This window comes from Electrophorus electricus, chromosome 7 (assembly GCF_013358815.1).
Source record: "Electrophorus electricus isolate fEleEle1 chromosome 7, fEleEle1.pri, whole genome shotgun sequence".
NCBI classification, from domain to species: Eukaryota; Metazoa; Chordata; class Actinopteri; order Gymnotiformes; family Gymnotidae; genus Electrophorus; species Electrophorus electricus.
In genome coordinates, this window is record NC_049541.1 from 1,211,351 (window position 1) to 1,238,850 (window position 27,500).

At 45.2% G+C, this 27,500-nt stretch overlaps 4 protein-coding genes across 5 annotated transcripts in view; 2 read left to right on the top strand and 2 right to left on the bottom strand.

Annotated features, from left to right (window-relative positions):
• Positions 1–2,358, top strand: part of LOC113592334 (cullin-3-like) — a 45,897-nt gene extending 43,539 nt beyond the window's left edge. Inside the window, exons 13-16 of the mRNA XM_035527820.1 lie at positions 1–83; positions 340–526; positions 1,815–1,960; positions 2,044–2,358. The exon at positions 1–83 is cut by the window's left edge and continues 52 nt beyond it. Of these exons, the coding sequence (XP_035383713.1) occupies positions 1–83; positions 340–526; positions 1,815–1,960; positions 2,044–2,175 (548 nt within the window). The 3' untranslated portion in view covers positions 2,176–2,358. The remainder of the gene's footprint in view (positions 84–339; positions 527–1,814; positions 1,961–2,043) is intronic.
• Positions 2,359–3,675: 1,317 nt separating this feature from the next.
• Positions 3,676–14,551, bottom strand: LOC113567835 (dehydrogenase/reductase SDR family member 12). Its single transcript, XM_026995950.2, has 10 exons — positions 14,362–14,551; positions 12,129–12,262; positions 11,197–11,279; positions 10,819–10,914; positions 10,189–10,270; positions 9,570–9,631; positions 9,270–9,374; positions 5,917–6,007; positions 5,372–5,509; positions 3,676–4,650 (listed from the first exon to the last, which is right to left on the bottom strand). Exons 1-10 carry the CDS (start codon positions 14,541–14,543, stop codon positions 4,517–4,519), a joined length of 1,107 nt encoding a protein of 368 aa, XP_026851751.1. The 5' UTR covers positions 14,544–14,551; the 3' UTR covers positions 3,676–4,516.
• A 46-nt stretch (positions 14,552–14,597) lies between these two features.
• ap1s3b (adaptor related protein complex 1 subunit sigma 3b) lies at positions 14,598–23,577 on the top strand. Of its 2 annotated transcripts, none has more exons than XM_026995953.2 (5): positions 14,598–14,659; positions 19,150–19,328; positions 20,942–21,050; positions 21,895–22,032; positions 22,700–23,577. In XM_026995953.2, the coding sequence occupies exons 2-5, from the start codon at positions 19,150–19,152 to the stop codon at positions 22,733–22,735; spliced, it is 462 nt and encodes a 153-aa protein (XP_026851754.1). In that variant the 5' UTR covers positions 14,598–14,659; the 3' UTR covers positions 22,736–23,577. The 2 variants fall into 2 exon arrangements, with proteins under 2 accessions (XP_026851754.1, XP_026851753.1); XM_026995952.2 differs by lacking the exon at positions 14,598–14,659 and adding an exon at positions 14,838–15,021.
• Positions 23,578–23,893: 316 nt separating this feature from the next.
• Positions 23,894–26,726, bottom strand: scg2b (secretogranin II (chromogranin C), b). The gene is made up of 2 exons (XM_026995949.2): positions 26,612–26,726; positions 23,894–26,038 (listed from the first exon to the last, which is right to left on the bottom strand). The coding sequence occupies exon 2, from the start codon at positions 26,030–26,032 to the stop codon at positions 24,275–24,277; it is 1,758 nt and encodes a 585-aa protein (XP_026851750.2). The 5' UTR covers positions 26,033–26,038; positions 26,612–26,726; the 3' UTR covers positions 23,894–24,274.
• Between the last annotated feature and the right edge of the window lie 774 nt (positions 26,727–27,500).

The window sequence follows — 27,500 nt, forward strand, 5'->3', positions numbered from 1 at the left end:
CACGGAAGCACATACTGCAGGTCTCCACCTTCCAGATGACCGTCCTCATGCTCTTCAACAGCCGAGAGAAGTGCACCTTTGAGGTAGACGCACACGCTTACCCGAGCACCCTGACTAGTCCCTGAAGCTTTACTGTGATTGGTTCTTAAACTGTACTACACCCAAACCGATCTTCATTTGATGTGGGCTGGGTTTGTTTATTGAGAAGTTAGACACTGGTTGTATTTCCGGTTTATTTGTTTTGTTTCCGAGCCAGTGCCACTTTCTTAAACCGTCTTTTCTCTCACGTGACCCCCCCCAAATGCCACCCCCCGGCCTGCTTGACCTTTCAACCCGCAGGAGATCCAGCAGGAGACGGACATTCCGGAGCGGGAGCTGGTGCGGGCGCTGCAGTCTCTGGCGTGCGGGAAACCTACCCAGCGGGTGCTCACCAAGGACCCAAAGAGCAAGGAAATCGAGAATGGCCACGTGTTTACGGTCAATGACCAGTTCACCTCCAAACTGCACCGAGTCAAGATCCAGACAGGTACACGTGCCACCGGTGTTGGTGGGTGGGGCAGGAGACAGATTACACCTGAGCCAGGTGACGGGCGTGCACCTGGACCGGGTACTGGCATTAGCTCAAGGTACCTCAGCTCTAGGGTCCTTGAGAACTGGGTTGCCAGCTACATGGTGTCTGAAGCTATGCTCATGGTGCTCACTTGATCACATGACCCCATGGTGTCTGAAGCCGCTTGTAGCTGTCTGACTCTGCCAGTAGTCTGGGCATAACTTGGACAATCAGTTGTCGTTCTCAACTCATGTTTCAAGTGTAACGCAGTCTTGCAGATTTCTCCTTTGTAACATATGAAGGATTCGGCCGTTGCTCTCGCAGGAAGCTGTGCAGGCGCTTGTGCAGGTGCTTGTGATCTCAAAGCTCAACTACTGCAACTCGCTAGTTGCTGGTTGTCCTCTATGAGCCATCAAATCTACGAGTGATCCAGAACGCAGCAACAGGGCTAATTGGAATATTTGCAATGTCCATTGATCCTGCAAACATTACATTTCCTAATAATGTTGAATAACTCAAACTCTAGCGTGTACAGTTTGATATTGTTTGATTTTGATATTTTGTCTGATGTGGTTATTTTGCACTTCTAGGTTTCAGGGTTGATTCCTGTATTTCAGTAGTATTCTTGTTCTCTGGTATCTTTGCCTCTTCTGTACTGGCTAGGCTGCATTCTCTGAGTAGATGACAAGGCACTTTTGTAAGTCACTCAGGATGAGGGCGTCTGCCAAATGTCAAAACTGTAAAAACTCTAATGGTGTACTGTTGGAAATCCTACTGAAGAAACATAGTTACAGACAAAACCCCCTTTAACTGAGTTATACAGGGAAGGTACCCAAGGGTGCATGGGTATAGAGTTTAACCTTAACCCTAAACTCTAAACCTTTAAAACCTTAACCCCAACCCCTAACCCTTGGCCTATAGAGTTCGCATGTTCTCCTGTATGGTCAGGATTGCTAGCACTAAGACACAGGCCACAGGTGTACACAGGTCATTATATTGTAGTCCTATTGCTAGGTAAGACTAGCACTACTGAACACACATCTCTACCTTAGATGTCCTATGACTATTGTACCCTCTGTTGACCCCAGAATAGTTTAACCCTTTATTTCTTCTTAAGGAGTCATCAGGTAAATTCAGATGGCCACTGAAAGGCTTAAATGTGCCTGGGTATGATGTGTTAGATGTCTAGATGTGTTTGGGTGTGTGTGAGGCTGAGGGGTATTGCAGACCCATCTGTAATAAAGTGGCGTGTTTTATGCTTCAGTCGCTGCCAAGCAGGGTGAATCTGACCCTGAGCGCAAGGAGACGCGCCAGAAAGTGGATGATGACCGCAAACACGAGATCGAGGCCGCCATCGTACGCATCATGAAATCCAGAAAGAAGATGCAGCACAACGTACTCGTAGCAGAGGTGTGTGGGTGAGAGGTGGGTGTTTGGTCGATTGGTTGTTTTGTACACTCCTAACTGCCTGATTGGTTGCCTCTTTCCATCAGGTGACCCAGCAGCTAAGGGCGCGGTTCTTGCCCAGTCCGGTGGTGATTAAAAAGCGCATTGAAGGACTTATAGAGAGAGAATATCTGGCACGAACACCAGAGGACCGCAAAGTCTACACTTACGTGGCGTAGAGGAGGAAGAAGAGGAGGAAGAGGCAAAAAACAAGAGAAAAACAGACTGTTCGCATGGACTGGGATGGACTGGGATGTTCCTTTTAAAAGAGAAATTCTGGGAAACTGACTTTTTCCTCCAGAACAAACACCACACAAAAAAACAAATAACACAAAAGATCAGAAATAAACAGCAAACCGAAATCAGTGAAACTCCATTACGTGTTGTGGGTTGTGTTCCCTGGATTCCACTTCGTCCTGGAGGCAGAGCTGCAAAAGGAAAATGATCCCTTGGGAAAATGTGAATGCACACTTACTTTTCTTTTTGTTTGTTTTTGTTTGTTTTCAATACTGTAAAAAACAAGAATTATTAAAAAGTACAACAAAAAATAATAAAACGGCAAAATGTGTGTTGCTGGAGGTTAAAAAAAAAAGTAAAAAAAAAAAAAAAAGTTGATATTGAAATCCCTGCTGCGTTCCCAGCCAAGCGCTTCTGTGGTTTCCATGGTAACTGCTCTCTAGACAGTATGAAAACTGGAGGCATCACTGATTTCACGTTTGTGTTGGGCAGACGCAGCCGGTTGTCATGGTCACTGAACGTGTGATTAACAGGAAAGGACGGTGGTAAGGTACAGTAGTGCTGTTCATGGGCTGTAACGGGCCGTGTTGCATTCTGGGATGTGTGGGCAGTGGAAAGTGTGTGTGTGTGTGTGTGTGTGTGTGTTTCCTCAGTGCTCCTGTGTTGATACTGCCCAGTGGGAGTGTCTTGGTGCAGTGCGCTCCAGAAGTATTCGGACAGCCTCCCTCCGTCCGTCTTGTTGCTCTGAATGCTGGAACTTGGGGTGGGCGGGGGGTGTGAAAGCGCTGTTTGGACATGCTGAAGCTGAACGTCTATTCTGGATGAGACTTGATCTGCTGGTGTTGGGCTCACGTGATCCGGTTCACATAGTCCTGCTGTATTATCACCGTAAACAATTCTGCACCGTTCACAACTTTTCTCCTTCATATAAATGCCCCCTCAGACTCTAGCGTTAGTCAGTGCTGAAGAGTTTTTTGCATATGACGCAATCTGATTGTCTTGGAGAATACTAACCAATCACAAGCCATGTATTTACGTTAGAAAAGGACTTGACTTGCATTCATGCTGGCCATGACATTTCGCACAAGTTCACTGAGAATTTGTGCTCTTCAGAAGCACATGCATGTCCCAGTACTCACGGCGATGGCTTGGTTTACTTGGTTTCCGAGGCCTTAAACTGCTGAGGAATATTTTAGTGTAGGCTGAGACCAGCAGTGGGAGATGTTTCAGCATAAACACCACGTCCACGGCGAGAGAGGAAATGTGGACTACACCACCTAAGGGAGGAGTATTCTAGCTCGAGAACTGCAGAAAAATCCAACCAGCCCAGAACAAGCTTTATGTTTAATCAAATGTGGATTTATTTTACAGCATAAAGGCAAATGAGTGTTCTAGGCAGAGAGGAAACAAAAATGTAAATAACTTTGAACATTAAAATGAACTTTGCCATGCAGACTTTTAATATAAATCAGCCAAAGTAGCTCAATGACATTTATATAATGTAGCATAAGAATGCACCTTTGCTTTTCCTTTACTCAGAATTAAAGCAAATGTGGGTCCTGGTTTTGGGATTTCTGTTTCTCTAGCGTTAGTCATGGTGCAGGCCTGACCTGCACTGACAAAACTACGCCACTGTTCCACGTTAGAGAACGCTTTGTTTACATGCAAGTATATTATGTTGTACTCCTGGAGAATACGGCACCAGGACCTGATGCTGCAAACCATTCTTCCCACAGGGAATCATGCCCTTCCCAGGGATAATACCTGAATCCCATCTCCAGAGCATAAATATAAGAGGAACACAGCTAAGTGACCTTGTTGTTCAGGAGTGTAGACGGAGGCCTTGTAACCACTGCACACAGGGCTGCATTCATTAGTCTAATGTAAAATGCCGCTTATTTTCCCATTAAACACATCCGTCTCCTGCAGCCCAGTGTCTGCTTTTGTGACCTATGAGCTGAGACAAATTTCTTAGTATAACACAATAATCTATAGAGTGAGTTTCCTTCCTAGAAATATTAAAGTTTTAATATGTTAGTACTAATTTCAAGATGGTGTATTTAGTTTTTACCAACATGTAATTCCCCATTAACTTTAATCCCTCATCAGTTAGTTACCTAACCTTTAATCCCTCATTGGTCAGTTACCCAACCTTTAATACTTCATGAGTTAGTTAGTTACCCAACCTTTAATTCCGGAAATCACTAAACTGTGCAATGCTAATGCCATCAAGGACGGGGTCCGGGTAACAGGTGTGAGGAATACTGGCTTCCTTGATAGACCTCAGGTGTCCACTGATGATACAGATGGTCTGACACTCATGGCGAGGGTCTCAAGCTGGGCCATGAAGTCCTGGACCTCTTGCTGGGAGCTGTGTGTCCACGCCAGGGGTAGGTGAGCTGACACTGCTCGCCGATCTAAAATACACAGTGTAGTGTGTGATGAGGCAAAGCTAGCTAGTCATGCTACCTGGAAATGTTTTGTAGCCATGTCAGAATTTCGTTTGGTTTCTTTATATTCTGTATCTGACCCTCCGTGACTCTAAAAATCTCACAATTGTTCTGCTCCACCTGAGCATTAAGCAAGTACTCAGTTTCTTATCCATTTCTTGTTCTAGTTCAGTTATCAATCTTAACAAATTTAATTCTGTATTTAATGTGAATTATTCAGTAACTACACTCAATACAGAGTGCAAAATGAAGACCATAAAAACTCCAAGCAGCCCCTGATGCTATTGGCCAAACCAGGCAACAGACCCCCACGCCATTGGCTAAACCAAGCTGCAGCCGCTCATGCGATTGGCCAAAAACAAACAGCAGCTCCTTAAGTCGTTTCTTAAAGATTGCACATTGACTTTTGTTGAAAATGTCCATGATCTTCTCTCACCATAAAAGGTGAGCGTAGCGGGCGTGAAACGCAACATACAAAGCTACATCAAACCTGCTGAACCGTCTCGTTACGCTGTGACAACCCCTTCTATAGTCTTCAACTTTACTCCCATTTGCCCCATATGTGCTATTGGCAACTTTGCAAACTCAAAAAGTTTAAGATCTATTGTCCGTTTTGGCACAGGGTTTCTGGGTAAACAAACGTTATCAAAAGTCTTTAAACCCTTGTAGTGTTCACACACACACATACCCTGGAAGAAGAGGCCGCTGGCGTTGGCGGTGGCAGCGTGGGTCAGGGCCAGCCACACCACCGTGTCTGCTCCCTGCTCTGGTGTCCGCAGCCTTGGCTGCATCAGCTGGTGGAACTGAGGCATTGCCGTGGCAACAGCTGCACCACACACACACACACACACACGAGGGCGGATCTTAGTGGCTTGGACTGGAATCAGTGGTAATACTACTGAGAGAGAGAAGCAAGCACAAGGACGTTTCAAGTGCTGGGTTTCCTAGTGCACAGCCAGGTTTTCTCAGGAGCGCCACTGGACTAAGGCAGCATAAGAGACTAAGTTCTGGTGGGCAATAGCTGTAAAAAGCAGACCAGTTTAAAACTTTTTTAAAAGACTTAAAAACTTTAGTAACCGAACACAAGGGAGCAAAACAAAGGCAGAGCTAGTCAAGAGTTAGCATATAAGACTGGGGTTTTAATAAGGCCTAAACCAGGATTGAAGCACACACTCTGTGGGCTCTGGAGAGGATGTGATCTGATATCAGAGCGCCATGGCTTTTCATCCTTACCTGGGGTGTCCACCCAGCCAGGATGCATCGCTGAGAAGTGGATTTTGGGATGTGCTTTAGCCAACACCTCTGTCATCACCACTTGCTGCCTCTGTAGAACACGAACGAACACACACACACACACACACAGACAGACAGACAGACAGACACAGAGACAGACACACACACACACAGAGACAGACAGACAGACAGATACAGAGACAGACACACACACACACAGAGACAGACAGACACACACAGAGACAGACAGACAGACACACACACAGACAGTGATCTTGTGGGTTTCATAAGGAGTGGTGGAGAGTGAGTGTTTGGGTAAAGGTAGTCATCATTACTCTGGTTAGACCCAGTAGCACGTAGCTGATCACCCCACAGCGCTGGGTGTCGCCTGTTGCTTGGTAACTGCCTGGAGTGGAACAGAAGCCTTGTTTAACATGACTGAATGTCAAAACAATACATATCTTCAAACCCTTGGTGTTTCTCACTTTATTTTGTTCCCTGACTGAGCACTAATGACAGACACAGAAACAGAGCTCAGCATTATAATAGCATAATAGTATTATAATAGTATAATAGCAGTCTAACATCACTAATGCATTTAATTACTGATTTTGGAAAATCATGACTAGGTGTAGGTGAGTAATGGGCAACCAGCAGAATGAAGTTATGACATGCACGCGGCTAATTGGGTGTAATTGACTCATTTAATGAAAGGGGCGTGTTCAAATTAATAGCAGTGTGGAGTTCAATTAGTGAGGCCATTCATTCTATGAAGAAACATGTCATTTATGGCCCTTATTTAAAGAAGGAAGGCAGCAAACGTTGTACCTGCTGGTTTTAGCTATTGCTCAGTGAGTAAAATGGGTCGTTCAAACATTATACCGAAGGAGAAAGAACTTTGATCAAGAAGTTGATTGGAGAGGGGAAAACAAAGTGCAGAAAATAATTGGCTGCTCAGCTAAACTGATCTCAAATGCTTTAAAATGGCAAACAAAACCAGAAACACGTGGTAGGAAAAGAAATACTACCATCCACATAGATCGGCAAAGAAGCATCCAATGATCAGCTCCAGGGAAATCAAAAAAGACCTTCAATTACCTGTGAGTACTGCGACAATCAGAAGACGCCTACATGAAGCCAAACTATTTGTAAGAAACCCTCATAAAAGTACCATTGCTGAAAAAAGACGTTGAAAAGGTCTGCCAAAGAACACACTGACTGGCCTAAAGAGAAGTGGCACAACATTCTATGGACAGACGAGAGCAAGATTAGACCCAAGAAGAACAAAGGCTACAGAGTTTGTGACACGACCCATAAACACTGAATTCAAGCCACAGTACACTGAAGACTGTGAAACATAATAGTTTGGGGATGCTTCTCATACTTTGGAGTCGGACCCATTTATCGCACCATGGACCAGTTTGAATATACTAAAATACTGGAAGAGGTCATGTTGCCTTATGCTGAAAATGAAATGCCCTTGAAATGGATGTTTCAGCAAGACAACAACCCAAAACACACCAACACGTGGGCAACATCCTGGTTCCAGACCAACAAGATTGATGTTATGAAGTGGCCAGCCCAATCCCCAGACCTCAATCTGATTGAGAATTTGTGGAGTGACATCAAAAATGCTGTTTTTTGATGCAAAACCCAAGAATGCAGAAGAACTGTGGAATGTAGTCCAGTCAGCTTGGGCTGGAATATCTGTTCGCAGGTGTCAGATGTTAGTTGACTCCATGCCACACAGATGTAAAGCGGTTATCAGAAATAAGGCTATACAACTAAATGTTAGCTCAGTAATCAACAGAAAAGCTAAATCTGTAAACAACTTTCAGTTTATACTGAAAGTTATAAATATTTGAGTTTGTAAATGAAAATGATGACACTGCTATTTTTTAACAGCCCATTATTCTTTTTTCTTCATTTTCAGTTTAAATTTTGTTCATGTTTTCATTTATAATTGAATGTGCAGTGCTCCCAGTGCCTTTGTGTGTATGGAAATAAATGCTATTATGAGGACTGAGCTTTTTCTGTTATTTTCAACAAACTGCTATTATTTTGCACATATTAGGATTAAAGGTTGGGTAACTGTACATATTTATTTTAATGTGGACAGTATTTTAATGTATGTAGGATTTACATCATGTTAGGCTTTTAAAATGCATTTTAAATTCAGTTCCAGAATTCCACATTTTTAATATATATATGTATGTACACTATGAGGAAAGAAGGGGGCTGAGGACTAGTAAGCATCAGAGGAAGAATAAACCCAGATCCAGGAGCACACCAGGATGAGAGCTCCAAGTGACAAAACACTTGGTGAGTCCCTCGGACAGCAGAAACCTGAGGAGGATGGGAATAAGGAGGAGCAGGGAGCATCATGGGAGGACAAACCCCTGCATACGACGTACCGCCAGCAGACAGTGGGAGTGGCTGATCTGGAGAAATCCTACCAATGGCTGGAAAAGGCTGGACTGACAGACAGCACAGAGGCACTAATCATGGCAGCACAGGAACAAGCTCTGAACATGAGATCAGTAGAGGCTGGATCTACCACACCAGGCAGGACTGAAAGTGGAAAGTTGGAGAATATGGATGGTTGAGAGTAAGGCTGTCCCAGTGGTGATGGGGCCACTTGGAGCTTTGGCGCCTAAGATAAGGTATCTAGACAAATAGGATACTTTGCATTTGGAAAGTTTTTAGACCCTTTAAAATTTTTACACATTTTGGTAAGTTTCAGATTTGTATTAAAATTATGCAAAAATGTTTAGAATGTTTTGTAAATTTGCTGAGATTATTTCAGTAACTGAAATATTCCAGTGATGTAATTATTCAGGCCCTTCACTTAGTACTTGGTTAAAACAATGACATCTTTGCATCTTTCTGAGAATGAGCCCCCAAGTGACAGTCTGGCAGTGGTGGGGTTTGAACTGGAAACCTTCTGAGTACTAGCCAAGTATCTTAGCCACTGAGCCACCACTTATATAGACAGATTTGTGCCTTTCTTAATTTTTTCAGTTCAGTTCATTTAGGTACAGGTGGAGTGCAGTGAAGTTGAAAAACCTTACAAAGACCACTAATAGAAGTAGGACACACCAGAGCTCAACTGCAAGTGTCAACAGAGAAGCAGATACAGTCTTTTATTTTTAATACATTTACAAAACATTCCAAAAAATGTTTTGGTTTTTTTTGCACTATGGAGTATGGAGTACTGTGTGTAGATTGATAAGAAAGACAAGGAGTTGAATCCATTTTAAGATGAAACATATCAAAATGTGGAAAACTGCAGGAAGATTTTGGGCTGAGGCATATTTCCAACCTTTAAATGCAGCTCTGTAACACATACGAACCTTGTTCTGTGCATAGACCATGGTGCCGTCGAAGACCACCCTCTCGGTCTGTAGATCTGCTGTGTCAAGTTTCTTCACTAGCATTCCTCCTGAAGACACGGTCACCTAGGCCAGTGTGGATTATGCATGTCAGACACCTGAATTGTACATATGAAAACTGTGTTCACCATTTCTCATCCTCTCTCATCCCTTCTCATCAACCTTTTTTGTAAAAATTATGAGACTTATTTGCTGATTCTTTTATTAAAATATCTAAAATAAATATACTAGTCTATAATATATGAGTACATTTGTACTCACCACTCTAGGGTCTCTGCTCCTTTCCATCAGAGGAATGAGACACTTTGTCAGAACATAAACACCTGAACGTGGACAAGAGACAGTACTGAATACACACCTGAACGTGGACTAAAGACAGTACTGAACACACACCTGAACGTGGACTAAAGACAGTACTGTGTACACACCTGAACGTGGACTAAAGACAGTACTGAACACACACCTGAACGTGGACTAAAGACAGTACTGTGTACACACCTGAACGTGGACTAAAGACAGTACTGAACACACACCTGAACGTGGACTAAAGACAGTACTGTGTACACACCTGAACGTGGACTAAAGACAGTACTGAACACACACCTGAACGTGGACTAAAGACAGTACTGTGTACACACCTGAACGTGGACTAAATCACATTTCATCTATGATCCTGATCATTCCTAGGTCATAAAGAGTGTTTTTGGGATCCAGTGGCACTATCAAAGACTCTGTTTGATCATGTGTGTACATTAATTTATATGGCTCTTTTAATTTTTAATTGCACAGCTGTTGATAATTTGGTGTAAGTGGCTCAGTTCTGACCGTTCAGCCTTCCATGCTTTGAGTGTGTGGCATGGGTTAGGTTTGTGTTATTTACCCAGGGCGTTGGTGGCAAAGTTTTTCTCCAACCCATCAGAGGTCAGCTGTCTCTGGTTCACCATGGATCCAGCGTTATTGATCTGTGAGGGACAGATGGATTGTTCTTAGATTCAGGTATAAGACCGTTTACATGTCTGCCAGTGATCCAATGTTACTTTTAACAATTACGTGGACCTAAGATACGATCATGTAAACAGCATAGTCTTGATTGTCACAGTCTGATTAAGGTCTCAGTCAACCTGAACTGAGCTTAATTTAAACGTGTTTGACGCAGATATCGGCTACACCGTTCATGTTGGATCTGGACGTTGAAATGTGAGCTCATTCCGCTGGATCCCAGTCTGAGATTATGTATGCATTTCACAGCTCTTCCCTTGTCACCACATACACATGCTGGTGTGTAATTATGGATTTATGACATCACACAAACAGATACGAGGATAAGAGGCCAGAGCTTCTGAAGGGAGAAACAAACAAGACTTATAATGAGAATTCTTTCAGAAATGGACATTATGGGGATCAGTGTAGTTTCTGGATAAACTAAGCACTTGGTTGGTTTGGGTGTATATAAATGCAGTTAGTGTTGTTATTTTTGCCAAGGATTCATTGTGTTTTCTTTAAGCTGTACCAGAACATTGAGAGAAGAGTACTCTTTCTTAAAGGCCTCTGCAAACTCCCAAACTTTGCGTGTCTCAGACAGATCCAACAGGTGGATGTAGATCTCCTGAAAACAGGGGACACGTTATCTTATGAGCCAAGAGAAAGTCAAGAAAATACTACTTTGCACAATAATCAAAATATCATGTCATTCTAAAGAGCATTTTTTTAAGGAACTACAAAAATTAGGTGCTTTCAAAAGCACTGCTGAGATGGCATCACAAACATATGACAAGATTTACAAATCACACACATCCTCTCTCAGAAATCTGGTAATTAGACAATTTAATATGTGGATAAAGAGGACCACAGATCATTTAATCTCAATATCCTAATTCAGGATGCATACGGCATTCCCACTCTTCCTAGCGATCTCCTCTCTGGCTGCTTCTGCCCGCTCCTTATTCCGGCACACCAGGTGAACCGTTCCACCTGGAAGGAGACACGTGGTGACCTAAGATGAGTTCCTAAACTGTGAATGAACCCTCAGCTCTGCAGCACTTTGCAAAGGGCACTACTGTTCCATCACACCTGCTTTAGTACATGAAGGGCCAGTGAATCAGAAAAAAACAAAACAAAAAGATCCAGTCCGCCAAGTTCTTAGAGGGTTCTGTAATGTATATCTATTAGCAAATCCGACCAATCAGATTTCTGATTTAACCCCTTCTCAGCATTCTGAAGAAGGGGCTACACATTTGTTATTCGTCTAAAAGATTTAAAAAAAATGGCTTTCTATGCTAGGTTAGTTTAGCAAGATAACTTTGAATGGTCACTGCAAATGAGATATTGAAGGCTATCCCTTCAATGAGAAACTCAATTCAGTGAAGTTAGCCAACTACACCTATAAATCTTTGTCAGAAAGGAAAACATTATGTTTCTACTTTCTGTAAGATGAACTACGATAAGTTTGAACTATGATAGCTATGAACTACGATGCGTTTCCATGGCTAACAGCTAATCTGGAGCATCAATTTCTGTCCAAGGAGCGGATGATGGACTATCTTCAAAGCCCTGGAAATGGCTCTGTTAACAACATTACAGTATTGCATAAAACAGTATTCCTCAATCCTCAAGAGCCACCAGATGGTCTACATGTTTTCTCTAATGTATGTATCAGCACAACCATGCATGTTCTTAATGCTGTGGTTCAGGTGTGTCGTGAGCTGAGACAGAACAACAGGACAGGCCAACAGGGGGTCCAGAGGACTGGGTTAAGAAGGACTGGCTTTGGAAATCCAGGCCTACTGCTCCAAAGCCGTATCTGCGTTCGAAAGCACTAACCTTTCTTTGCAATGGCCAAGGCCGTTTCTTTCCCGATACCGCTGTTGGCTCCAGTGATCATGAAGGACAGACCCACCACCGACACGTCCAGATCTTTGGCCACAAAGTGCTTGGAGGCTGATTCGTACCCGGCTCTAGTTCAAACATCCAAACATGAATTAAACCAAAGAACGTGTCAATTAAAGCAGTCAGCCAATCACACACTCGGTCAGCACATCAAATGAACTACCACTTAACTGAAATCAGGCAGTATGCTGTTTTATCCGAGTAGCCTAAACTCTGAAATACTTGATTTAAGAATACTACTGTATACCAACATTAGCTGGCATGTTTCTAAATAGTTTGAATTAAACGGCTATATGTGTTGTAAACATGTAAATATAAGCAAGTGTTTTTGGGTTTCATAGACACCAAATAAGGGACTTAGTAGTAGGCCAAAGTGCCTTCTACAGAGCTCCTGCATTTCCGGTTTATTTAGGGCATAGGTCTCCATTAGGGGCGTCACTAGAATATGAATAGTGAGAATTGTAAAAACGAAATGCAGCATTGTTTAATGCAAACGTCCTTTTAGTTTGCCTTTTAAGTAACATTATTTTAGTATTTGTTTAATATTTATAAGGGGGCCACCTGTCATTTTAATTTTATTGCCTTTTTAATAGACATTCAGATTAGGTATTTTCTTTGTTATGGAGTTTTTTTCTTTGTTAATATTCTCTGTCTCACACACAGCGTGACACAAACTGATGGAGATTTTAGCAGTGCAGACGACCACTAATGGGGTCACAGACCTCCGTAACAGGAAGGTTTTCACACTCGCATTGTGTTTGAGGTTTCAGGGCTGTTGTACGGCAGCACTTCCTCTCTCAGGGCAACAGTGCCCCTAAAACACACCCGTGTTCCTCATTGAATTGTTGCACCATTTTTAGGGAAGAATCGCATCTTTGAATGTGCTGTGTGAAGACTGTATGTTTAGTCTCAGAAACACAAGCACAAGTTATAGGCTGAAGGTTTGGTGGTTCCGGCTGTGGCCAGTGAAAAACGATTCCATGTTGAGAATGCAGGAAAAAGGAGAATAAAAGAAGGAAAGTAGGCTGGCTGTGTCCAGCCAGCTTCAGGATGGTGGTAAGGCAGGGCAAGAGATATCTGCTTTTTTGTGCTGTTTTTAACAATATTTCAATATTATTGCCAGCTAGGATAATGATACAGTGCATAATGTAACTAAATTTTGGATGGACTTAATCAGTAAGACCATGTATGACCTTTTTGGTAATCGGTCAGTTGTCTTTGTGTACTTAAGGTGGTACCAGCGCCAGCAAAAAACAGAAAATGTATTCATCACTGCACTCTGGATCTCCCTTCAACAGATCCGTCCGCTTAAAGACCGATCTACAGTCACAATCAGCGGAGGACTAGAAATATGCGATGAGATTGTTCCAAAGCTTGGATATATGAGCACGTGTTGAGGACAGCAGGCAAAACAAAGTGTCATAATTGTTCATCAACAACTTAAACTTTCCCTCAGCATCACGCAACCTTTCAACAGCTAAACCAGCAGTAGCAGTAGAGAGAACTTATAATCAGCAATAACGAGGCGCGTTTGCTGATCTCAGGATTTGTTCTGTACATTAAGGCACGTTAAGCGGTTTTTTTTTTTATAGCGTTATTCAATAACTCAATAACCGCTCGGTTCTGCTAAAATGGGCATTTCTGATGAAGCCGGTACAAACTCGCGGTATCCCTGCGCCAACACACACACCGCTCATGCACCTTCAGGCTTTCTCGGCACTGCTCGGTTTTTGCGCGTCCGCCTTACACATGTGCTGTGCTTGGGGGCGATCCGTGCTGCCATGACAAGGCACATGACCCTCGCAGCTGTCAAAGGGCCCATTGTGTGGAGACACTGGACTCCCAGTAGAAGACTGAGCCGGGCGCTGAGAGTGCTGTGCAGACCAGTGGGCGTCACACGGAGTTCTTCCGCTTGCTTCGCCGTGTGCGTTACGTATTTCAAATATATATATTATCATCGTTTGTATTATAAAGCTCGCAACCAGGATTTTGTTACTCTTCACCACTGCGTAAGTGAGGATAACTTTGACAGAATCTCTCTGTGCGAGGCTAAGTTAATTTGTAACCAGTTACGTGAACTCCTGCCCAGACCAGGACGTTTGTAAGAGGAAATAAAAAAGCGGATGTAAATCCGGCACGGGAATTATCAGTGTGGTGTGTGGCCTACCTCGTATATTCTCGCATCCCTTTGATGAACCACACGACGTTTCGGTAAAACGACATCTGCACAAGTGTCTCCGTTCCCTTCCACACAGTACCTCGGAACAATATGCGACCCATGCGTTTACTGTACCGCTGGCGAACGCCCCTAGCGTTCAGAACCTGGCAGCCAATCAATGTAAACCACATGTACAACACACTCCAGTTCTCCCAGTACACCAGTTCATGGGTTCGTATGTTCGTGTTTGGGCATGACTACAATGTGCAGATACTGGTGGGCGTGAAGGACGAGTGTTTTCAAAAAGGTGAGGATGTGTCCGGTACAGGTGTTCAGGTGCAGCAAATGGGAAAAAACGAGACGGAAGGAGCTCTTTTGTTTCCTGGTAACCGCTTGACGGGGACCTGGCCAACACCCGGACAGGTGGAGCCGCGCGCCCAACCGGTGACGCGCGCTGTAGTCCGCTCTACTCGGACAGGTGCGCCCAATCCCGTAGCGCCGCACCGGTGACGCGCGCGCTAGTCCGCTCTACTTGGAATTGTCTGGACGGGGAGGAGTTCCACACTCCGCCTAAAGCTGGGAAGGTCGGCGATGTGTCCCGCGGAGGCTAAACGGCAAACATTGAACTAGACGCACGAGCTGGGTGCGTCTCCGCGGAGTTTCACTATGGTAAGTGCTGTCGCGCGGGTCGGTCCCGAGGAACCGCCGGGAACTCCCTCTAGCTGGAAGACGCAGACTGGTTGTTTGCACCTGTTCATACCAGGTGGCTGCTGACGTTAAACGTGTAGTTACTTCAGCACTTGTTTTCTTTGATGAAGGCGGTTGTTTAGTTACTCAGTGAAGTTTCCTAAGTGCGCAGTTCCTTTAGGACGTTTTTGAGCTCGTGGCTTTGGCTCGTGTAGGCTGTCTCTCGGTCGAAGGCCACTTCGCGTGAGTGAGCGGTATCGCTTCCGCGAAATCTGCTTGCGAAACGGGTTTCGTCGTTTACCTTGGCACGTGGTGTCTGTTCGCGTGCGTAGCTCCATAGTTACCGAGATTGCGCTGCTCGAGTCCTTCCCGGTAAGGTCGTTTTGCTGTGCGCCGTTGTGGCCTCGACTCCTGCGGTGGTCAGATGTGTGACCTTCCTTCTGTTTGGAGGTAGCCTTTGATGCCTGATTTAGAGCGCGCTCCTCGCACGCGTTTACGGTCCTGACCTGGCGGCAGGTGGCTGGCTCTGCAGGAACTGAGGAATCCGTAATTCCGTTTAATAATGATCTTGACGCCCGGTCAGAAAAGCCACGCGTGTAGAATGTTTTTTTTTTTTGGGGGGGGGGTTGTTTTCCCTGCACTTTTTTAATTTTCAATGGTTGTTTTGTTTTGTTTGTTTGTTTGTTTTGTGGTCATGTGATCAGTGACAACTTTTAGGCTAAAAAGGCTGCTTGGCTTCTAGCAGGGGTACAAAGGTGTGGAGGCGTCCAGTACCGGCCTTCGTGCATTCAACCCTCTCTCTTATACTTTGCCGGATCTCCACCCAAATATCGGGTGGAGCTGGAGCTGCTGGCACTGTAAACATGGAATGGATGTGTTGCATTAAATTAGGTAAACAAGGAGAACTGAGGAACACGGTTGGCATGACGCTGGCTCTGCCCGTCTGTCCTTCTGACCTCGTTAACTGAAGGCATCTTTAGCTCTAGAGTAGGTTAACCAGCCTGCATGTGCAGTTATCGAAGCTTTCTTGGCAGATGCGAGCGTTCGGCGCATGCGCAGAGCCCTACTCTCGCTCCATCTGCTGAAACATCAGCTGGGTGGCTGCTCGGACAATAGAAGGGAAGTGGACAGTGAAGATCTCAGCGGGCGAAGAGCCGCCTCTAGAACGGCATCCAGGATGAGGCTGGCTAACAGACAAAGGCGGGAAACTCCTGTGCCTGTGAAGTTGTGTGTGTTTGTTACACTTGTGTTCAGCATGGTGCCACACACCCATGGAGTTCACCCTGGAGATGGTGTATTCCTGACCATCTGTGTTCATTTAGAGGCATTATGGACCAAAGCTAACACTCCACCCCCTCATTCTGAGCGTCATACCTGAGCTTTTTTTTTTTGTTTTGTTTTGGGTTTTTTTGCTTAATTGTTTACATAAAATACATACAGCACTAAACTCTGGAGCCTGTAAATATGGGCTAGGACAGTAGCTAACGTCCATGCATGCAGAGAGGAGCAGGCAGTTGTTAGAAGAGAGATCTCCTCCTTACTGCGCCTGTCAGCTCTTAGGAGGTGGTAACCACAGACACCTCTACTTCACTGCCCACCAGGGCATGTCTGTACTGTTACCACCTCCTTTCACTTCTCCTGCACCAAGAGGAGGAGAACGCGGTGAGCCTGCTTGAGACTGGGTGAACCTGGGCATCTCTTGCGTTCTCTCTGCTATCCTTTAAACATGAGCATCTCTATCTCTTACCTGTAGCCTTTGCAAATTCTGGCCATTGTGCCAAGCAGGCAAGCTTCGCGGGTCCGTTGACTCGGTTCTTTTGAAATTATGGTTTCTGCACGTTACTGCAAAGATTCCCAGCTCCTAAACTCCATGTTTAAGGTGTGTTGAGTTATTTATTTTGCTTATGTTTTTGGAGTGATGTGTTTAAAGGTTACTAATATCTTGGGGTTACATTTTTGTGATGCTCTCATGGGTCGGTCCTCTTGGCTGAGTGGAGGGTTCATGCCGCTGGTGTTGTGCGAGTGTTGTGGCAACATGACTGAGATTGGGATTTTGAGCTGGTTTCTCTAGCTGACCAGGAAGAAAGAAGCACACACCATCTAGTCTGGTCTCGCTAAAAAGCCAGATAATTTTTTTTTTTTTTTTAAAGTTCCAATATTGATGTCAAATCAAACGTGTTGATCTAGGATCTGTTACTCTTGGTAAAGTCACAGCAAATTAAAGAGAAATCGGATCCTTGGTCAGTCAGAGAAGCATTTTGAATATGAGCTGTGGTCTTTATGGGCCAGAGTTAGTAGCATTTAGTGAATGTAAACAGATGTGACGCTCCTGTCTTGCTTAATACCGTCACATGTAATGGATGGCGAGAGGAAGATGGCTCGATATAAAAAAATAAAAAAAAATGGATAAATGCTCAAGGTGTGTGTTTTGTTTTTTTTCCCCCTAAATTTGTCGTGCTACAGTGTCAAAATAACACCCCCCCCACCCCCATTTCTTTCTTGCCTTTGATGTTGGAGTAATGACCGAGGGTGGTACCATTTTGGAGTTTGGGTTGGGTTGGTTCTGATTCAGAATAATGGCTGAATAGCACTGGTTCAGTGCAGTGATGCTGGATTGATGATGATTGTGGTGTTGAGGTGGTTACTGTGTTTCTCCTGCACTGCAAGCCTCATGTCAGCAGTGAGCTCTGGCACTACAGACTCAATGCATAATGGAACCATAAAGGCTCATTATAGTCAGCCTGTGTGTGTGTGATCTCATCTTGTGTCAGTCAGTAGGATGCGCACACTAGCACACGAGATGTCCTCAGCCTGGGTTTTTTTTTTTTTGTGTTGTTGTTGCTTTTTGGCAGCAGGTTTGAGTCATAACACTGATAAACATCACCAAGCTGGATAATCATATGCATCTCTCTCTCACACACACACACACACACACACACCATCAGAGCAGAAAGTATTTAAGTAGACAGTAGTTAGCATGGCTGTCTGCTCGGGTATGACGAGGACGGTTAAAGCCGTCCTGGCGCTGCACATCAGCCCTGCATGATCGTCCCATGGCTCCTGTCTACAGGGCGCACCAGAGCTGTTAGAGCTGCTGTGTGTGCAGTCTGAAGTTTAGAACGTGCAGAATTCCAGGCAGTTATCCTCAGGCCTGTGTCCATGTTTGAAGCGTCCTCGCCTGTTTTGGGATTCTCCGGTGTTGCATTGTGTTGTCCCTCCAGTAGTAGCTGTTTCTCCCATGTGAGGTGAGTCAGGGTTTATGGGCCATGGACTCTAGTGTAGTCCGGCATCATCTGCAGGGTTGGTGGAGGAACACTGTTGATCATGAATATATCAGCAGGATGTCGTTCTGCGTTGCTCTTGTGATGAGTGGAGATGCTGGCAATGATGACCCTGTGTGTGTGTGTGTGTGTGTGTGTGTGTGTGTGTGTGTGTGTGGTGTCTCAGTGGTTCAGGTACTGGACTAGTAATCAGAAGGTTGTGCTTGGTGAGGTGTGTGTGTGTGTGTGTGTGTAGGGTGTGTGTGGGTGTGTAGTGTGTGTATGATGTAGGGTGTGTGTGGGGTGTAGGGTGTGTGTGGTGTCTCAGTGGTTCAGATACTGGACTAGTAATCAGAAGGTTGTGCTTGGTGAGGTGTGTGTGTATGATGTAGGGTGTGTGTGGGGTGTAGGGTGTGTGTGGGGTGTAGGGTGTGTGTGGTGTCTCAGTGGTTCAGGTACTGCACTAGTAATCAGAAGGTCACCAGTTCAAGTTCCACCACTGCCAGGTTTCCACTGTTGGGTCCTGAACAAAACCCTTAACCCTCAATTACTCAAGTTGTGTTCAGTCATGATTAAGTCAGTGTTGAATAAAAGCAATAGGGAAGGTTTTTTGTGTATTTGTGTTGATGGGGATGATGGGTAGTGCTCTGTCACTCTGCTCAAGGGGAACACATAGGTATTATGGGATATCTGGTACAGGAGGGAATCAAAGAGAAAACACACCAGATTACAGCAAATCTATCAGTTTCACATCACCAGATTAGATTGTATCTAGTGTGTGTGTGTGTGTGTGTGTGTGTGTGTGTGTGTGTGTGTGTGTGTGTGTGTGTGTGTGTGTGTGCGCGTGCAGATGCGTTTTCTGTTGCTCTTCAGCCGTCAGGGGAAATTGAGGCTACAGAAGTGGTTCCTGCCACTGCCTGAACGAGAGAAGAAGAAGATTATCCGAGACATGGTTGCCATGGTGCTGGCACGGAAACCACGCACATGTAACTTCCTCCACTGGCGAGACCTGAAGATCGTCTATAAGAGGTAAGCAGCTCTGACGAGGCGCAGCTACGTGAGTGAAGACTCGCCGAACTTGGTCCGGTGCTCACGTTTCTGTGCTGTTCAGACCATGTAGCTTGACATGGTGTGAATATGGCTGAGGCTTCGTGAGGTCTCTCCACACACGTGGAGTATTGGTCACATGATCAGTCCAGGGACAACATGGTCGTCTAGTGGATGGTTTTGGTGGGTCTGAAGCCTACCAGAAAGAAGTGTGGGAGTGACGCGGTGCTGGTCTGCTCGGGTCTCTACATGCTAGTTCCTGGCCAACCAAGCAGAACCCTGCCTCTAAAAACAGATCAAGCACTTCCCTTCCAACTCTGCTACACTAAAATGATGACCTGGGGGTGTTTTGTAGAATCTACTGAACTAATTTGGAGTCTGAAGTAAAAAACCAAGTTCACAGTTTGAATTTATACTGAAGTGAAACCACAGAACTTCAGATCTTGGCTCTCGCTGAGATTCTGCTCCGTTCTCTAGAGATCACAGAATCTTGAGAGTTAATGAGGTCCTGCAAAATGCTTTTGTCTTTACAAGTTTCTTGAAATAAAAAAATACAGTTTATGCAAGGGCTCTGTTCAAAATAGCCTAAAACATACGGTATACTGTGTATTGGACTCAGTATGCACTGTATACTACACTAGTATATACTGTATACAGCGCTCAGTATGTACCGTATACTACACTAGTATATACCGTATACTGCACTCAGTATGTACTATATACTGGGCACTGGTCCTTGTAGTAGTATAGTATGTGGCAAACACAAACCATACTACGAGGTCACGTGAACGTATGAAGGGTCCACACACTTGGGAAAGATTTTCCATCACTGTTGCATCATGGGATGCAGTACACCATGAAGATGGCTCTGGTCACATATTGGAATATTTGGCAGAAGTAGTGTCATCTGGGTGTCTTTCTCATACTAAAAATGTTTTTTGATTACATACTGCCCATGGCATACTGATTTAGGCCCCAATCGGTATGCAAGTAGTATGTAGTTGGCCATTTCAAACAAAGCCAAGTTGTGCCGGCTTACAGGAGGGGGTGTGGCTCGAAGCCGTCTTACAGGAAGGGGTGTGGCATGGAACTGGCTTAGAGGAGGAGGTGTGGCTTGGAACCATCTTTAGGAACTTAAGGAGGAGTGTTGCTATAATGATTCATCTCCTTTAAGGTGAGTCAGAGCCCCAGAACAGAGTGTTCAGTGAACCTCAATGAACCAGTAACCCTCCCGCACAGAGCAGCTAGCAGTGAAAACAGTCAACTACTGCAGTAACAGCTAATGTGGATGGTAGTTTCTAATCCAGTGTAAACACTGCTGCTGTTCTTTCTGTGTATGAAACAGAATCATTGTGACCTGCTGTGGTCTGTATTTCAGAAGGTTATACTGTGGCCTGGAATCTGACTTTGTGTCAGTAGTGTCAGTAGATGGACCCAGTAGATTGTGTCAGTAGATGGACCCAGAGACCAACCAGTGATGTCCTTCACATTGTGTGTGACCTTGTCCTGTTGGGCTTCACATCGATTACGTGACCCTGTCCTTTCACCACTTTCACCGCAGTTTCCCATGTTTGGCGTTGGTCTGCTGTGTGCAGGTATGCAAGTCTGTACTTCTGCTGTGGTCTGGAGGAGCAGGACAACGAGCTACTGGCCCTTGAGGTTCTGCATCGCTACGTTGAGCTGCTCGATAAGTACTTTGGTAACGTGAGTACGCAGCCACTGGCCTCAAGGCCTCGGAAATGTCTCGCAGACACCAGTCCACCGGATCTAAAATAGCCGCCCCGTGCGGGGTTAACTCCAGCTGGGCTTTAAGTTCCACCCTACTTCAGGGCTCCGTTCTGACCCTAATCTAACACCCGACTGATGACGATGACGATGATGATGATGATGATGATATAATACACAATTTGCATAGCACGTTCTTAAACATATGCATAGCAGGAGAGTAAAAAAATGAAAAGAAAATGGTACAAAAACAATTTAGTAAATTTAAATTTGGTTTATTTTAAATAGAAGACTAAATTTGATTTAAGGAATAAAATGAAAAATTAGTAAAAGATATATTTAAAAAAAGATTTAAAGTAAAAGGCCTTTTAAAAACTGGAAAGGAGATAAAAGTGCACTTGCATTTTTCAACACCGTTCAAAGTTAAAAGTGAAAAACTATATTTTAAAAACAAGCGAAGTAACAGTAGAGTCCAGGCAGAGCATTTTAATTAAAGGCCTTGCAAAATACGATCAAGGTTTCAGGAATATTCGGACAGCTTTGGAGGCACCCGCAGGTTAGGTCATTCTCCTCGTGGCTGAATAAACGGGCTAAATGTGTGTAATCTGAAGCAGAGCAATACAGATGGCATTTCCGTTTTATTTTGTTGCACTGGTGGAGCTGCTGGCGTCATGCCGCTGACTTCATAGGCCTGTTCCCTCCAGGAGGAAGAAGAGAAGCAAACGCGATACATGACACGAGGAAGTCGAACTGAAGTAAAGTGTTTAGTGTTTGAGCTCGGCTATGAAAGCTTGACAGAAAATGCTGTGAACTGTTCCCTCAGGTGTGTGAACTGGACATCATCTTTAACTTTGAGAAGGCCTACTTCATCCTGGATGAGTTCCTGATGGGTGGGGAGATACAGGAGACGTCTAAACTGTCTATTTCCAAGTCTATTGAAGCTTCAGACATGCTACAGGAGGTGAGGGGTTCGGTTCAGTGAAGTGGGGAGGAAGAGGAAGAGGAGGTGGTGAAGGTTGGGGGGGACAAGACTGTACTGGGAACAGTTTGGGTCTTATTCATATTCTCTCATACAACATCCCCAAAACCTGTTCACCTCGGTACTAGGGCCCCATACCAGTCATACCAGTCTCAGGCGGCCAGCAAGAAGGCAATTACAGGTTAGATTGCTCACAAAACGTATCAAATGGAAACCCTCACGTTTGGTTTGGTTTTAATCAGCCTCAGGAATTAAGATGGTGCTGTTAAACGCCGGCAGTGTTTCGTCATATCCATTGTTGTGGAGATCTTGCTTAAAAGGGTGAGAATGTTTGACGTTAACAAGGGCTGCACAAGTAACGGCGTTTATTTAAGGAACACTAGTTTAAAAAAAACACCACTAGGAGATTTTTGATGAATATGACATGAGAAGTCTGATCAGCAGTGAACTTAGCACCTCCTGTTCCTCCTGCAGCAGACTGACTCCGTGCTCGTGGGATTTGGTTTCTTTAAAACGTGAAATAAATATAGCTGCTGCGCTGCCCTAGAGTGGAACAGGAGCCCGTCAGCCACTGCAGAACCTCGCGAGGAGCTTCATTAGTGCAGTATTATTTGGGTCAGAGATTCACTGACATTTCTCCTCTCCCCAGACAATGGAGGAGTACATGAGCAAACCAGCCTTTTAGTGGTGGAGGCGTCCAGGCCTCCGTAACCACCAGTAGACCTCTGCAACCGCGCTGCCTTCATGGCTGTGGACCTGCCGCCATCTGAACCTGGCTGAACTTTAGCAGAGGAGCTTACTGGACTGTCCAGTTCCTGTTGAAGAGGACTGCGTATGAAGGAAATCTGTGGGAATCTTTTTGTTTGTAATAATAAGGGGGGGTGCCAACTTTTTCTGTACCACACATTTTAAGCTGTTAATCAAAGGGATTTTTTAAGTCATATTTGTATTTTACATTGAGAATGTGCACAATGACTGTTGACCCTTGACAAGGTGACCTTTCTTTTTGGGGGGTGGGGGATGTTTATTGCTGTAATTAGCTTGTGTGTGACTTAAATGGGGCACGTTAGCGGGAGGAGAGCACAAAGATGGGAGGGGCTTGAGTGGCACGTGACTGGGAAATACTGTGCCCATTAGCAATAACGTCGCAGTGGTCATTCTATCGATGTAAGACTCGATGTTTTCACCAGATTGGCAAGGCGAGATCACCATATGTGCCAGTCTGTCGTCTCTGTGGACGCGCCATACCCCACCATTACAATGCCTCGTGGAATCTGTTAAAACCTTTAGACCCGACCAATATTTTGATTTGCAATGATTCTGTTGACTCATGAGTTGAAGTGCCTAAAGAGAGATTTTAGATCTTCATTTATTGAATATGCTGCATGTCTCGTGAGATCAATTAAATCCATTTTTAAAAATTGTAGGGATTTTTAATGCATCCAGTTTATCACTAATGCTGATTGTAGCATATTACAAAAGCTTCTCGATTGATATTGACATTAAAGTTGTATTTTGATAAATTTACGGTTGTCTTTTTTTCTTGTACTTGTACATACCGGAGCTGTCCAAGTTCTGAAAGGACGTAGTGCGGCGTTGGTGACGGTGAAATCTCTTCATTCAGGATTTCATACGCGTGATGTCGTCAAAGCGACGCAACGTTTCAGGAACCTGCACGCCGATCGTTGTCCTCGTCCTCGCTCAAATTAGCCAGTACTGGTTATTTCAGTAAACGGACGACACGTGCCTCCTGCTTAAATAACTGCTGAGTTCTGGTCTGCGTATGCAGGGATTTCTGCACAGCCACGTGCTGGATAATAAGAGAACACAATGCAGCGAGAGGGAAAAATAATACAGGAATGCTTTATTAATCTGCGTCATCTCACACTGAATAACATGTACAAAATAGGCTGATTACGAAATGAGTATCACATCCACCTTTGATGATGCTCGTATGAGGTGGGCATACAAAGCTCCGCACTGCTCGGTAAAAGCGGACGTCATACCAACGACCGCAACAAGAACGCTCGAAATACTACTACTCAATAACAGACGAAATGCCATTTACTCTTAGCACGTTTATATAGGATATAATATTTACATCATAGAGAATTTCATGAAAACTAAAGCACTTTAAACGTCGGTTACTTTTTGAAGAAATATAGGCATCGCCCACTGTGGGAGGGATGACCATCGGTGTTCCGTTGCGCTGCTCTCGTACCCACTACATCCCGGCAACCGATTTACTATGGTGCTCTTTCTCCCCTTCGGTTACGGACTCCGGGAGCTGCAGGTTAGTCTGCTCCGGTCCCGCGCTCTCTTTTTGCGGCGGCTTCTGCGGTGCGTCTGCGTCCTCCTTCGCGTGCGTGTCTCTTTTCACGGGCGCACTCTTACCAGTGTCCACTTGGTCGAAGTAATCTTTCATCGCCTCTTCATAAACCTCGTACGGAAAGTGTCCGTTTAAACCGGGTTCTCCAGCTCTTTTTCTGTCGGAGGCACTAGACTCGGGGTACTCGGTCAGGAGCTTGGCGGCGAGGAAGGTCGCCACCTCGTCTTCGTCCACAGTGTCGTCATAATCGGCTTTTCTTTTGCTCGGTCCCCTGGGTATCTCCGGTAGCGCGAGGCTGCCCCGCCTGCCGCTTGGCGTGAAGTATCTTGACACGGAAGTTTTGTAAGGTCGCGGTTTGATGTAATATTTGGCATTCTTGTTGGCTAAGTTACCCAGCCCTAGGACCTTCAGAATATCCTCGGTCCTGACGTCCGCGGGTATGTCGCTCAGTGTAACCTCGGGCTGGCGGCCGTTGTAATACTTGATGACCCGACTCTTGTAGCGCGGTGGGCTGGGTTTCCTCGGAGGTTGCGAATCGGGCAGTCGCTGCTGTTTCCTCGTCTCTTCCATAAAAAGCATGCCGACGAGATCTTCGGGAGGTATTTGCAGCTTCACTGAAACAGCCGACAGCAGCTGTTTGATTGCCCGTGGGTCGAACAGAGAAGGACGATTCAGTAGTCTCCTTCTTCCGTTCTGCGCGTCCATCAGGTCTCGTTTCTGGGCCTGGTCAGTCATTTCCAGGACCTTCAACAGGTAGTAATCCACAAGTTTTGTGTCATCATCCGGGTCCTCTTTGGCTTCAAACGGGCTGGCTCGTCTCTCAATCGTCTCAGTCTCCTCTGCACTGTCTCCCAGTCCCCGGTCAAACTCTTCATGACTGCCCTTAACTACCTCCTCCGTCTCTACTTGTTCCTCTAACGGCATCCAGTCCTCTCCTCCGGTCACGTCTTCATACGCGAGGTTTCTGACCCTGTACATGTCGTCACTGGCGTCATCGTCGCCAACCGGCTCGTCTCTCTTCTGGCTCTGCGCGGCCGACAATGTCCCGAGCTCTTCGAGTATGGAGCGCATGTTGGCGAGGCTCTGCGGCGTGTACTGCTCGACCATGTCTTCTGTGGCGCGCTTGGCGTCTCTGACGTTTTCCTCGTCTTCAAACATGAGCGGATATTTCTTGTGAGGCCTCACGATTCCCCCGTATTCACCCGCGGGGCTTTCGGCTTCAGCAGCCGGGCGTCTGCTCGTAAACACGCGCCGCTCGTCTCCAGGCGTCAGCGCGCTCTCCCCTGCCTGCTCCAGTGTTCTGAGCAGGGCTCGCACCCACTGTGGGGCCTTACTGTCGGGCCAGCGGGTGGCATCCTCGCGTGCGGGAGCCTCCTCGCCCTGCAGCGATGCGAGTTGCACCAGAAGGCGGAATTTGTCCACCTCGTCGTAGTTCCCGGTTGGCCCTTCCGAGCCGTCTGTCCGCTGCTTCAGGCTCTCAATATACTCCAAGGCTTTAATCATATCAGAGCTCGGGGCTAGGTGTCCGGTATCGTCCCCACCGCGCAGCCGGTGGGGGCGAATGGACGCGCCCTGCACGGCGAGAGAGTGAAGGAGAGCGGCGAGGAGAACCGCTACTTCTCCTGCTGAAAGCTTGCGTAGGGGAAGCGTCATTGCCGCCTAAAGGAAAACAGAAACATATAGAGTATAGTTAATCACTGAGGCTCGCACAATGAGTGAGGCTTAATCAAAAGCGGTCCTCGCTTGCTGTTGGTTATTACCGAACTATTCAAAATGACTCAAAATATGGCATAAATTATTACGCGAGAAACAGGTCGGCCTCTCTGAGCAGAACTGAGATATGTAACATCATAACATGTTTTTAAATGACTACAGTAGCCTGCCGGATGAGTCACCACCCGTTGTCAAGGTAACCTTTTACTTGTGGCTATCGTCACTCGATCAGACCGATATTTCCCTTGATTTTTGCTACAATTATATAACACTTTTTAGTATTTCGTGAAACAGAACGTAGACAAACTTGAACACCCCGATTTAAGCACAGTGGCGTGAAGTGTGTGCAATCAATAACCGACAGATAAAATCGCTGCTGGTACAATAAAATGTTAGATTGCGCGAGGAATCAAGAAGCGCTGCTTTCCTGGTTGTTGGATGCAGCAGTTGGATGTTGCATAGTTCATAAACACAACGATCTGGTCAGATTGCCAGAAACTATGATCCCAAAGCCCTTACCTTTTGTGAGGTAGGAGCTCAGAGAAAAGATGCAGGCGAAAATAGCATTTCCTCAGCGTGCGTCCTAATGCGCGCCTGTTCCGTTTCAGCACCCGGACAGCTCCCCGCGCTATATGAAGCGCCACCTGACCAATACGTCACCGCGATGCGCGCAGTACTCGCCTGCTCCTCATATTTGTGTTCAGCCAGGCGGGCTGTCGTGAGCACAACAATGAGCCGGTAGTCGTAGCCTACTGCGCACCACTCGCCTCCGATGTTTGTCTGTTCTTGTTTGCGGTGAGGAATAAGGGGATAACCAAGTAACATATCAATATGATATATATATACATATATATATATATATATATATATATATATATATATATATATATATATATATATATATATATATACATTATATATATATATGTGTGTGTGTGTGTGTGTGTGTGTACATATATATATATAGTATAGTGTGTGTGTGTGTGTGGATGGGTGTGTGTGTTCTCATTCTTGCTGTTGTGTTGATGCTGTTGTTATCATTATCACATCATTGTTAGAATATTTTAATAGAAGCATAACATGCACAAAGTTGGAAACAATAACATGCTTAGAGCCTGGTAATATATTTTTAGATTAAAACATAATTTTAATGTGATGATGTGGAACTTGCGTGAGCGGTTTATCTCCCTAATAAATATAAGCCAATACGTTTGACGCACGGAAGCCATGGAGTTAAATCCTCTGGCGATGACTCACGCGCACGCACGTAAACGCGCGGGCGCACACACACACACACGCACACACACATACACACGCACACACACACGCACGCACGCACGCACACGACAGCGCAGCAGCTTTGGCGATTCATCTTTGTTTAGTGAGAAGGAAGCTACTGGTAAATTCA